We start from the raw sequence: 12223 nt of genomic DNA, 5'->3' as shown, positions 1-12223 counted from the left end.
GGTGGACAGTCCTGTGCCCGGAGGTGGATGTCCTGTGCCCGTAGGAGTTGGATGTGGACAGTCCTGTGCCCGGAGGTGGATGTTCTGTGCCCGGAGGTGGATGTCCTGTGCCCGAAAGAGGACTAGCATGTGCAACGATTGCAAACAGGTGGATATAGTGCCCGGCTGCTATCCGGAGGATATCCTGAACTGTGTACAACTGTGTGAGTAAAGAGTCTGTAAGAGACTGTGATACAGCGATGCAGGACACCCACGAGAACTAGACAGAGGAGGGCTGGCGTGAGTAGTGTCTGCAACATATGAGGCTGTGTGTATGGAGACGTATAGAGACTGAGATGGCGTGCGGTCGCCCAGGAAAACTGGACAAGGGGAGTCTGGCCTGTTTAGGGACCGCAAATCTAAAGTCATGTGAAATGTATTGCATTGAACTGGTGTAAACTGATCACTGAAGTTATATGCATTTATGTGTACCCGGCTGCACTCCAGAGGATAAAGAGTGCAGTGGGCTGAGTGAGTACAGAGACTTGTTACCGGTGTGCGGTCACCCAGGGAAACTGGACAGAGGGAAGTTCGGCCTGTGTATTGACTGCGTCATATAGCCATGCATTATTAATGGACTGTATGAAGAAGCCGTTTACTATATTGACTGTGTGAAGTAACACAATAAAAGAGACTTTTGTGTTTGAATTTGTGGGTCACTGCTTCTTCACTGCATACGAAGCTACTGCAGCTTTACACAGGACTAAACAGGCGGCATTGCTTTGTTCAGCGGAGAACAACTGTAATGAGCGGCAGACAGTTAGTAGGCCCTAATAATAAAGTAGGCTAAATGTCTGCCAAAAAATTGTTCATAAATAAACAGGTGGCATAGCTAGGTACAGGGGTGGGCTCCTCTGTTGAGTAGCAGACAGTGGTAGTAGGCGCAAAGTATTAACTGGTCTAAATGGAGGCCAGGGCCCCTGTATATTTTAACTATCATCTATCATTTCAACAAATTTGTATTGGCAGTGCCATTGAAGGATTTAACAGCACGGACTACACAGTGGTGGAGCAGGGAGAGGTAAGTATTGCAAGTGGTAGAGCACTGTTCGAGCTGGGGGGGAACACTCTCTCGTGGGCGGAAGTACTGGCACAGGGCCCCTCATATTACGACGGTGTGTCTGACGTTGGTTGTGCACCACCACCGTCAAAGACACTTCATTGCACTATAAGGGACCCTGTGCCGTCGCCCAAGAGTGGGCACACCCACCTGTCCAGGCAAACGGCACTCGCATGGGTGCTTGCACCAGGTGGTGACCATGGCCCTGTGGGGGAGTCAGCCCATTTAGGGAGGTATAAAAATGGCCTATTGTGGACATTCAGCAGCTGCAAATGGAGGAATTGAAGCAGTCAGTAAGAGGAGGCCAAAAGCAAGACATTTTTCAGGCAAGCTACATGTCAGCAGGGGAAGGTGAGGCCAAATAATTTGAAATCCTTGATTGGTTCATTTTAATGAAGGTTAGATCATCGACATTTCTGGTAGCCAGACGTGTCCTTTTTTTGGTCAGTATTGAACCAGCAGCACTGAAGACTCTTTCGGATAGCACACTAGCAGCAGGGCAAGCGAGCTCCTGTAATGCATATTCTGCCAATTCAGGCCAGGTATCTATTTTAGATGCCCAGTAATCAAAGGGGAATGACCTGTGAGGGAGAACATCGATGAGGGAGGTAACGTAGTTTGTAACCATACTGGAAAAATGCTGTCTCCTGTCACTTTGAATCGATGCAGCAGTAACTGTCGTGTCAGTGGTCATTGCAAAATCACTCCACAACCTGCTCATAAAACCCCTCTGTCCAACGCCACTTTGGATTTGTCCACCTCTAACACCTCTGCCATGTTGCCCCCTACGGCTCATGTGAGAACCATCACCGCTGCTGTGTGCTGGGAATGCCTGAACCAAACAGTCTACAAGAGTTGCTTGTTTGGTAGCCAATATTTGCTTAAGGTTCTCATGTGGCATGATATTTTGTAATTTTCTTTTATATCGTGGATCCAGGAGGCAGGCCAACCAGTAATCGTCATCGGTCATCATTTTGATAATGCGGGGGTCCCTTTTTAGGATACGCAAGGCATACTCAGCCATGTGGGCCAATGTTCCAGGTGTCAATTCACTGCTTCTGCTGGGTTGAGGAGCACTTTCTTGCAAATCAACATCACTTGTGTCCCGCAAAAACCCTGTGCCTGACCTTGCAACGCCACCAGTTTCTATTGCCCCCTGAGAAGCATCCTCCCATAAATATTCATCCCTATCATCCTCCTCCTCCTCATCTTTGTCCGCCACCTCGTCCAGGAGAGTTCCCTGAGCAGACAATGGCTGACTGTCATCAAGGCTTCCCTCCTCCTCGGCTGCAGACGCCTGCTCATTAATGTGCGTCAAACTTTGCATCAGCAGACGCATTAGTGGGATGCTCATGCTTATGATGGCGTCGTCTGCACTTACCAGCCGTGTGCATTCCTTAAAACACTGAAGGACTTGACAGAGGTCTTGTAGCTTCGACCACTGCACACCAGACAACTCCATGTCTGCCATCCAAGTGCCTGCCCGTGTATGTGTATCCTCCCACAAATAAATTACAGCACGCCTCTGTTCGCACAGCCTCTGAAGCATGTGCAGTGTGGAGTTCCACCTTGTTGCAACGTCGATTATTAGGCGGTGCTGGGGAAGATTCAGCGATCGCTGATGGTTCAGCATACGGCTGGAGTGTACGGGCGACCGGTGGATGTGCGAGCAAAGTCTTCGCACCTTCAGGAGCAGGGCTGGTAACCCCGGATAATTTTTCAGGAAGCACTGCACCACCAGGTTCAAGGCGTGAGCCAGGCAAGGTATGTGTTTCAGTTCTGAAAGGGCTATGGCAGCCATAAAATTCCTTCTGTTATCACTGACTACCTTGCCTGCCTCAAGATGTACACTGCCCAGCCATGACTGAGTTTCTTGCTGCAAGTACTCGGCCAGTACTTCCGCGGTGTGTCTGTTGTCGCCCAAACACTTCATTTGTAACACAGCCTGCTGACGCTTACCACTAGCTGTTCGATAATGGGACACCTCGTGTGCAACACTGGCAGCTGCGGATGGAGTGGTCGTGCGACTGCGCTCTGTGGACGAGCTTTCGCTTCTGAAGGAGGAGGAGGAGGAGGGGTGGTGAACGCCTACAGCCAACTGTTTCCTAGACTGTGGGCTAGGCAGAACTGTCCCACTATGGCTGTCCCCAGTGGACCCTGCATCCACATTAACCCAGTGCGCCGTGATGGACACGTTACATCCCTGGCCATGCCTACTGGTCCATGCATCTGTTGTGAGGTGCACCTTTCCACTGACTGATTGCCTCAGTGCACGGACAATGCGATCTTTGACATGCTGGTGGAGGGCTGGGATGGCTTTTCTCGCAAAGAAGTTGCGACTGGGTAGGTCATAGCGTGGTACTGCGTAGGCCATCAGGTCTTTGAAAGCTTCGCTTTCAACCAACCGGTAGGGCATCATCTCTAACGAGATTAGTATAGCAATGTGGGCGTTCAAACCCTGTGTACGCGGATGAGAGGATGAGTACTTTCTTATCCTAACGAGAGTCTCTTATAGGGTGAGCTGGACTGGAGAGCTGCATATAGTGGAACTAGCGGTGGTGGTGGTGGTGGACATGGCGGATTGAGAGAGGGTTGGTGATGGTATTCTTGATGTTGGCCTACATACAGTGTTTCCTACCAATAACCTTGTGATTCCCTGACTGCTTTGGTCTTGCGACGATACCTCCACATTTGCTGCTGGTGGTGTCCTAACCGGTGGGCTTACAGTGAGGGAAGCAATGTAGCATTGCTGACTACCTTCATTCTGAGCAGGTGCACCAACAGTGACGTTTGGTAGTTAGTCCAGGCTTGCAAGTGCATGCTGGTTAAATGTCTATTCATGCACGTTGTATTTAAATTTTGAAGATTCTTCCCTCTGCTAAAGGTCTTTGAGCATTTCTTACAGATAACTTTTGACTAGTGTTGAGCATTCCGATACCGCAAGTATCGGGTATCGGCCGATACTTGCGGGTATCGGAATTCCGATACCGAGATCCGATACTTTTGTGGTATCGGGTATCGGTATCGAAACAACATTAATGTGTAAAATAAAGAATTAAAATAAAAAATATTGCTATACTCACCTCTCCGACGCAGCCTGGACCTCACCGAGGCAACCGGCAGCGTTGTTTGCTTAAAATGCGCGCTTTTACTTCCTTCCGTGACGTCACGGCTTGTGATTGGTCGCGTGCCGCCCATGTGGCCGCGACGCGACCAATCACAGCAAGCCGTGACGTAATTTTCAGGTCCTCAATGCCTAATTCTAGGCATTCATGATTTTAAAATTACGTTCCGGCTTGTGACTGGTCGCGTCGCGGTCACATGGGCGACGCGACCAATCACAAGCCGTGACGTCACGGGAGGCAGGAGACGCGCGCATTTTTAAAATTACATCACGGCTTGTGATTGGTTGCGTGCCGCCCATGTGACCGCGACGCGACCAATCACAGCAAGCCGTGACGTAATTTCAGGTCCTGATGCCTATTTCTGCATTCAGGACCTGAAATTACGTCACGGCTTGCTGTGATTGGTCGCGTCGCGGTCACATGGGCGGCACGCAACCAATCACAAGCCGTGACGTAATTTTAAAAATGCGCGCGTCTCCTGCCTCCCGTGACGTCACGGCTTGTGATTGGTCGCGTCGCCCATGTGACCGCGACGCGACCAATCACAAGCCGGAACGTCATTTTAAAATCATGAATGCCTAGAATTAGGCATTGAGGACCTGAAAATTACGTCACGGCTTGCTGTGATTGGTCGCGTCGCGGCCACATGGGCGGCACGCGACCAATCACAAGCCGTGACGTCACGGAAGGAAGTAAAAGCGCGCATTTTAAGCAAACAACGCTGCCGGTTCCCTCGGTAAGGTCCAGGCTGCGTCAGAGAGGTGAGTATAGCAATATTTTTTATTTTAATTCTTTATTTTACACATTAATATGGATCCCAGGGCCTGAAGGAGAGTTTCCTCTCCTTCAGACCCTGGGAACCATCAGGAATACCGTCCGATACTTGAGTCCCATTGACTTGTATTGGTATCGGGTAATGGTATCGGATTAGATCCGATACTTTGCCGGTATCGGCCGATACTTTCCGATACCGATACTTTCAAGTATCGGACGGTATCGCTCAACACTACTTTTGACTGATCATTCGTATCTTGGTTAAAAAATGGCCACACTGCACTCTTCCTACTATCGAATACCTTTTCAGGCATTGCACGCTGTGCTACTTTCACCGGATGGCCACGCTGTCCTAAAACTGTTTTTGTTTTTGACACACGTTTTTGGCCTGATATGGGCCTGCCAGATGACAGCTGTTGCGATGTAGATGGCTGCTGCGGATCATCCTCCTCCGCTTCTGAGCTACTGGCAGCGGCACCCTCTTCCTCCATTGGCTGCCAATCTGGGTCAACAACTGGGTCATCTATCACCTCCTCTTCAATGTCATGTGCACCTTCCTCTGTGTCACCATGTAAGGTGCTATAGCGTTCGGGACGGGTCACCATAGTCTCATCAGGGTCAGATTCTGGCTCAGTACACTGCGAGGGCAATGTAGTGATCTGAGTCAATGGAACAGCATAATAATCTAGCTGTGGCTGTGCATCAGTGCACTCCATGTCCGATTCATCTTGTAATGGGCAGTTAACAATTTCCCTTTCTAACCCAGGCACGGTATGTGTAAAGAGCTCCATGGAGTAACCTGTAGTGTCGCCTGACGCATCCTTCACTTTTGGTTTGGGTGAAGGTCATAAGGAAACGTCTTGTTCCTGACTGGGAGCATCCACTGACGACTCGCTGCTTTTATATTTTGAACTTCCTGAAGAGGAGGCGAAAGAGCTAGAGGCTGAGTCAGCAGGAAAGCCAAAACTTTTTCCTGCTGCTCCGGCTTTAAAAGCAGTTTTCCTACTCCAAGATAAGGGAGCCTTCGAGGCCTTGTGTAGCCAGACGATGACGCTGGCTCAACACCTCCAGCCTTAGGTGCTATTTTACTTTTCCCACTACCACCCAATGCTCCACCACCACCATCAGTAAGTACCAGCTGACAACGACCGCCCACGGCCTCTTCCAGCAGACTTCCTCATTTTTGGGAAAATCTAACCAAAATAACAAACGTTATATGGTACTGTAAAACAAGGTAGAAGGTGTATATAAGGTTGTTGAGAATTTAAATCTCCCTTTTTTTGGGGGGAGACTGCACCAAAACTCAGGCCCAGTGTATAACACAACACAATGTAAGTGGCAGAATGTGGCTGGCTGATATACGACAAACTAACAGAACTGACATATATCCACTTTGTGACAATTTGAATCTCCCTTTTTTGGGGGGGAGACTGCACCAAAACTCAGGCCCAGTGTATAACACAACACAGTGTAAGTGGCAGAACGTGGCTGGAAGATATATGAAAAAATACAAGGACGGTAGTACAATTTCAATCTCCCTACAATGATCTCAGGACAAGTATGGCAGCAAAAAAAGGACTGCTGCACACAAAAGTGTGGACAAATAAACAAGATAACTGTGCAGAAAGGAGCAACAGGATTTTTGCTTTTAAAAAAGCAGTTGGTTTGCACAGCAGCGTGCAAACAGCAATGCAGCTATCAGGGAGCCTTAGGCAGCTGTTGTGAATTCTGCTCTTGGGCTCCCTCCGATGGTTATAAGTGGTAGCGCTGCTGTCTTCGATCACAGCATTTCATCAGGTGGGTCCACTTAATGCAATCCACTGGGCTATTTAGTTTTGTTTGACCCTTTAGTCAGTGCCAGTTGTCCATTGTTCCTGGAGGATTCACATCTCTGCCTGGTCTCTCCTGCTTTGCTGTTCATTTCAACAAAGATAAGTTCTGGCTTTGTTTTTGCAGTCCACATGCTGTGGGCCTTATAGTTCAGTGCATTTCTATGTTTAGTCTTGTCCAGCTTGGTCTGTATAAGGACTTGCTCATCCAAGCTGGTATCTCTGGAGATGCAGATATACCCTCTATATCTTTAGTTAGATGTGGAGATTTTGTATTTTCTGTGGTGGATATTTTCTAGTGTTTTAATACTGACCACATAGTACTCTGTCCTATTCTTTCTATTTAGCTAGAATGGCCTCCTTTGCTAAATCCTGATTTCAGTCTGTGTATGTTAATTCCCTCTCCTCTCACCGTCAATATTTGTGTGGGGCTGTCTATCCTTTGGGGATTTTCTCTGAGGCAAGATAGTTTTTCCGCTTCTTTCTCTACGGGTATTTAGTCCTCCGGCTGTGACGAGGTGTCTAGGGAGTGTCAGGAACATCCCACGGCTACTTCTAGTTGCGGTGTTAAGTTCAGGGCCCGCGGTCAGTACAGGTACCACCTTCTCCAGAGTACGTCTCATGCTGCTCCTAGGCCACCAGATCATAACAGGCAGCCTAATAAGCTACAGAGCTGATGCACAAAAATATAGCCTCCGCTGTCCCTGCAAAAAAAGGTGGTGTTGGACAGTGGAAATCGCTACAGCACAAGCAGTTTGGGGGTTAATCTTCCCTCCCTAACTATATCCCTTCTTCTGATGAAGCTGCAGCAACCTCTCCCTATGCTACGATCGGCAGAAGTAAAATGGCGGTAGGCGTGCACGCCCCTTTATAGCCCCTGTGATGCCGCAGAAAGCAAGCCAATCAGTGTCATGCCCTTCTCTAAGATGGTGGGGACCGAGACCTATGTCATCACGCTGCCCACACTCTGCGTCCTCCTTCATTGGCTGAGAAATGGCGCTGAACGCGTCATATGAAACGCGACTTTGGCGCGAAGATCGCCGACCACATGGCCGATCCCACACTAGGATCAGGTCGGGTTTCATGAAACCTGACTTTGCCGAAAGTTGGTGATTTTTGAATTTGTCTGATCCGTTTTGCTTAACCCTACTCTTGGACCCTCTGTGAGGGGGTCTCCCCAATCTAGGTGTTAGTTGAGACCTAGGGGTTTGATGTTGTATGGGGGGAGGGGAAGGTTGGTTTCTGATTTCATCAGATGCCAAGCTGCTATCTTGTGCACTAAATTGTGTGAAGGGGCATTCTGACCCAACCTGAGCCCACAGCTTCAAGGATTCATTGTCCAGCTGCCAATCCACCTCTCAACCTCCAGGCTCACCTTCTTCTCCAGTAGAGGCCAATAACTCCTGCTCATGAGATCCTCCCATCTCCCAGTCTTCCTCACGTGTGACGGTCACATCGATGCTGTGGCAAGATGACCCCAGAACTGTGGAACCCGCTAGCTCTCTGAGCAGGAAGGCATCAAATGCTGTCACAGAAGCAGCAGCTACTGCTTGTCCCATGTAAGCAGCAGTTTTAACTCTCCTGGGACCTATCAGGTATGATTGGTAAAGTATAAGTGCAGTAGAGCCGTATAAAGAGAAGTCCCTGGCAGGAGCTCTCCTGCCCCACATCTCCTCAGCGCGGCATCCCGGCGATGCCCCAGGCTGGTGCTACTTCTAACTTAATATAATCTGGTGAATTGGCATCTTTTTTTACTTACTTATGCCTATTTTGTTTCTTACCCACAGATAAACCATATTCTCTAGATTCCAGTAAAGAAAGCCCACTTGAATTTCACAAACATGGCAAAGAATCCTCGGAGAGCTCTGGCACTCTACCACACCATTCGGTCAAGTCCACAAAATGTTTTCATAAACCATCAAATATTGGAAAGCAAAAAAAGAAGCATACGGAGCAGACCCCAGTACTGTGCAGTGAATGTGGAAAAGAATTTAAGAGAACGGATGTTGGACAGATTGAGACAGATGCTGATTCTATTGAAAACAAAGAGTTCTGTGAAAAATGTCTATTAGACCAGAGAAGTGTGGGCAGAAAAAAGAGGCAATTTGCTTGTACGGAGTGTGGTTGTAGTTTTTCTGCAAAGGGAAATCTTAAAGCTCATCTCAGGATACATACCTTGTCAATAATCTTCCCATGTTCAGAATGTGATAAAGTTTTTCCTTCCAAGAGCAGACAAGAGATTCATATGAGAGTGCACACAGGAGAGAAACCTCACCAATGTTCAGAATGTGGCAAATGCTTTAGTATGATTGGAAACCTTCAGGCCCATTACAGAGTTCATACTGGTGAAAGACCCTTCCCATGCTCTGAGTGTGACAAGACCTTTAGGTATAAATCACACCTTGTTGCCCATCAAAGATATCATACAGGACAAACACTGTTATGTCCTGAGTGTGGAAAACCCTTTGTCTACCAGTCACATTTTGAGAAACATCTCCGAAGTCATACAGGAGAGAAACCGCTTGAGTGTCCAGAATGTGGAAAATGTTTTAATCAAGGTACCCATCTCAGAGAGCATGTGATGATTCACACAGGGGAGTCATTCAAGTGTGAAGAATGTAACAAGTCTTTTCCTTGTCTCGCTAATCTTATGAGACATCAGAAAACTCATGCTGGTAAGAAGCCGTTTTATTGTCCTGAATGTGGAAAAGGTTTTTTTCGCAGCACAAGCCTAACTGAACATAAGATGATCCACACAGGAGAGAAACCGTACTCCTGTAAAGAATGTGGGAAACCTTTTATCTCGTTGAAATATATGCTCAAGCATCAAAAGACGCACATCAAAAATAAATCAACAAAACACAAATAGTGGGCAACGCTATGATCATTTCCACTGTTGATTCGCACTAGATTTCATAACCCATGTGATTTTGACATACTGTGAAAACTCTCCACAACTATTATCACTTTATTGTGTATGGAATAGTCTTGAATGTATAACTCTGTATATAGATCCTTCAGAGATCTAAGAGAAAAATGTAGATTATTTCCATGGTGATCATGACTACTTTCCTATTACAGGCAGCTGAATGAGAAAGCTTTGTGTGACCTCCTAGTATAATAGAATCTTTTTCATAGTATAAGATAGTATAGGATCAAACGAGAGAGGCATATGAAATGCTGTTACAGGTGGCAATTTTATATAGTGGGACTAGCAAGAATGGGGTTATGTATTGAGCTAATGTTGGATAATCTCAATATTATTCAAGATCCATTTCTTAGAAATGACTATCATGCACACCAATAATACATTTTCTTCCTTGGTGCTGTATACCGTTGCTTAGAGAATATGCAAGAAATAAAGAGATTCCTTTTTATTATCCATTGACTGTGTGTTTATACAGTATATAAATACTGTACATGATGTTATAGCACACTGTGATTAGTGAATACATAAATCCCACTATTGCTAGATAAATTAAAAAGATGAAGTACAGGTTACGTTTTTTTTCATCAAAAAGTGTAAACTTATCATGATACATAGTCCCTAACTTTAGTGATTTACCTCTCCATGTGCCCAGACAGGCGTAGAGCGCAGACTAGATGAGCAAACAAGCCGGGGCGGTAACACAGAGACTAAACAATATAGCACCAATAAAGGTAACTACAGACTGACTTTACATTAGGAACATAAGTTCAGGCAAGGTTTCAAGGAACAAGCTGCCTAATACAGCCACTGCTGGCAGAGGATAGGCCAGGGAAGCAAAATTCTGAAGGACACAGCAGGATTAATTCCTGCAGAGTCTGGCCATACCTCCCTTTAGCCAGGCAGGGACTCTCCAGCAACAGGGGAATGCAGTAGAGTTGCAGATGCTGCATGGCGGTTCAGTGCGATGGCCTGACACTGTATGAAGTAAAGCGGTTAACACAGTGAGTAGGACGGCGTAGGAATGTGTGCAGGTTACCAGCACAACAACCAAAAAGGAAAAGCTGTGGAGTAATGAAAATTCTAGGATTCATAGACATGTTAATGATATGCAAATGATTACAAAATGGGAACACAATTTTCTAAATATCTTGATTCTTTCAGTGATTATTAGTTACTACTTTTTAGTGGTTAACAAAAACACCCCTAAAATCTAAATATATTATTTTTAAAATCTTAAGCAAAACAATCCATTTATACACATCAAATTTTCAAAAAGATGCAAAAATTCTAAAGAAAAAAAACACTCATTAGCAGCTCCTCCAGCGTATGCATGTGGATCTAAATGTTAACCCATAGCACTCCTCATCTCAAATTTATGCTGCATACAGCTGCACATCACTGCTCATGATCTACTGTAAATGCTCCATTGTGATTTTTATAACATTAATTTTTTTCCTCTCTGTGGGACTACTGATGTTGATATTAATATAATGGGGATTTCCCTGACAGCTTTTCGTCTTCCTGTACCCAGGGAACTATTGATATTAAAAATTACTATAAGGATATAATTCCATTAAGAAGCAAAGGAAACAGAAATTTTTAAACTATCAAAATCCTTGATTGTTTAACAATAACCCTTATATACTGATCCCAGAATAGACATAATATAGACATAGCTTATGTGTGTATAGAATATTAGGTGAAACGCGCGTCGGGGTGTAAGACGCAGCTGACATTCTGGCTCCTATGGTTCTTACCAGTTAAATACATGCACTAGCATTAATCCCGATGTGGTATTAACCTAATATGTACTTCACTGCCAGTAGATGATCATTTAATGGCACTGTGTTGTCTCATGGAGTTTGATTATCTATACATGGAATTTTCTTACTACCTGTGATATGGGTATTACCTTTTAATCCATGTGCACTGAAACAGCGTACTGCAGTTTGGTTTAACTGTTTGCGATACTGTGGCTACATATACATCTATGTTTGTATAGTGGAGGGCACTTGGCTTCTTCCATCCATAGGCAAATGGAGATGCAATAAACAGTACCATGGGATTGAACTCCATAAAACCATACAGTTGCTGTGTATTTAATTATGCAAATTTTTCTCATACTTTACATGTCTTGCTGCATCCCTTTTGTTGACACAAGGCATCTGGTTTTGATCTGTATGTGATTTCATTATTAAAGAATTTGTTTATTGTTCTATTTAATGATCTACATTCCTTGACCTTGGATTTTTTCTGGGTTCTGGTTCCATAATATAGACATAGCTTATGTGTGTATATATGAAAGTGAATTTAAGCCCTTACCAGCATATGACGTACCAGTACGTAATAACTTGCAGTTCGTTTCCGCAAATGGACATACCGGTACATCATGGCAATTATGTGGGCATCGGAGCTGTGCCCACACAATGACAACCTCCAGGACTGTAAGCAGTTGCGGCCTATTAGG

The 12223-nt window shown here is 45.7% G+C and overlaps 1 protein-coding gene across 4 annotated transcripts in view; it reads left to right on the top strand.

Moving 5' to 3' along the window:
• LOC143767198 (uncharacterized) overlaps window positions 1–11963 on the top strand; it is a 237296-nt gene extending 225333 nt beyond the window's left edge. For all 4 annotated transcript variants that reach the window (XM_077255325.1, XM_077255326.1, XM_077255324.1 and 1 more), the window contains one exon: window positions 8615–11963. In XM_077255325.1, coding sequence (XP_077111440.1) covers window positions 8615–9696 — 1082 coding nt within the window. In that variant the 3' untranslated portion in view covers window positions 9697–11963. The remainder of the gene's footprint in view (window positions 1–8614) is intronic.
• Window positions 11964–12223: the final 260 nt, after the last annotated feature.

This window comes from Ranitomeya variabilis, chromosome 4 (genome assembly GCF_051348905.1).
Source record: "Ranitomeya variabilis isolate aRanVar5 chromosome 4, aRanVar5.hap1, whole genome shotgun sequence".
NCBI lineage: Eukaryota > Metazoa > Chordata > Amphibia > Anura > Dendrobatidae > Ranitomeya > Ranitomeya variabilis.
Note: the sequence above shows the minus strand (reverse complement) of the source record. Positions and strands in the feature narration are given on the sequence as shown.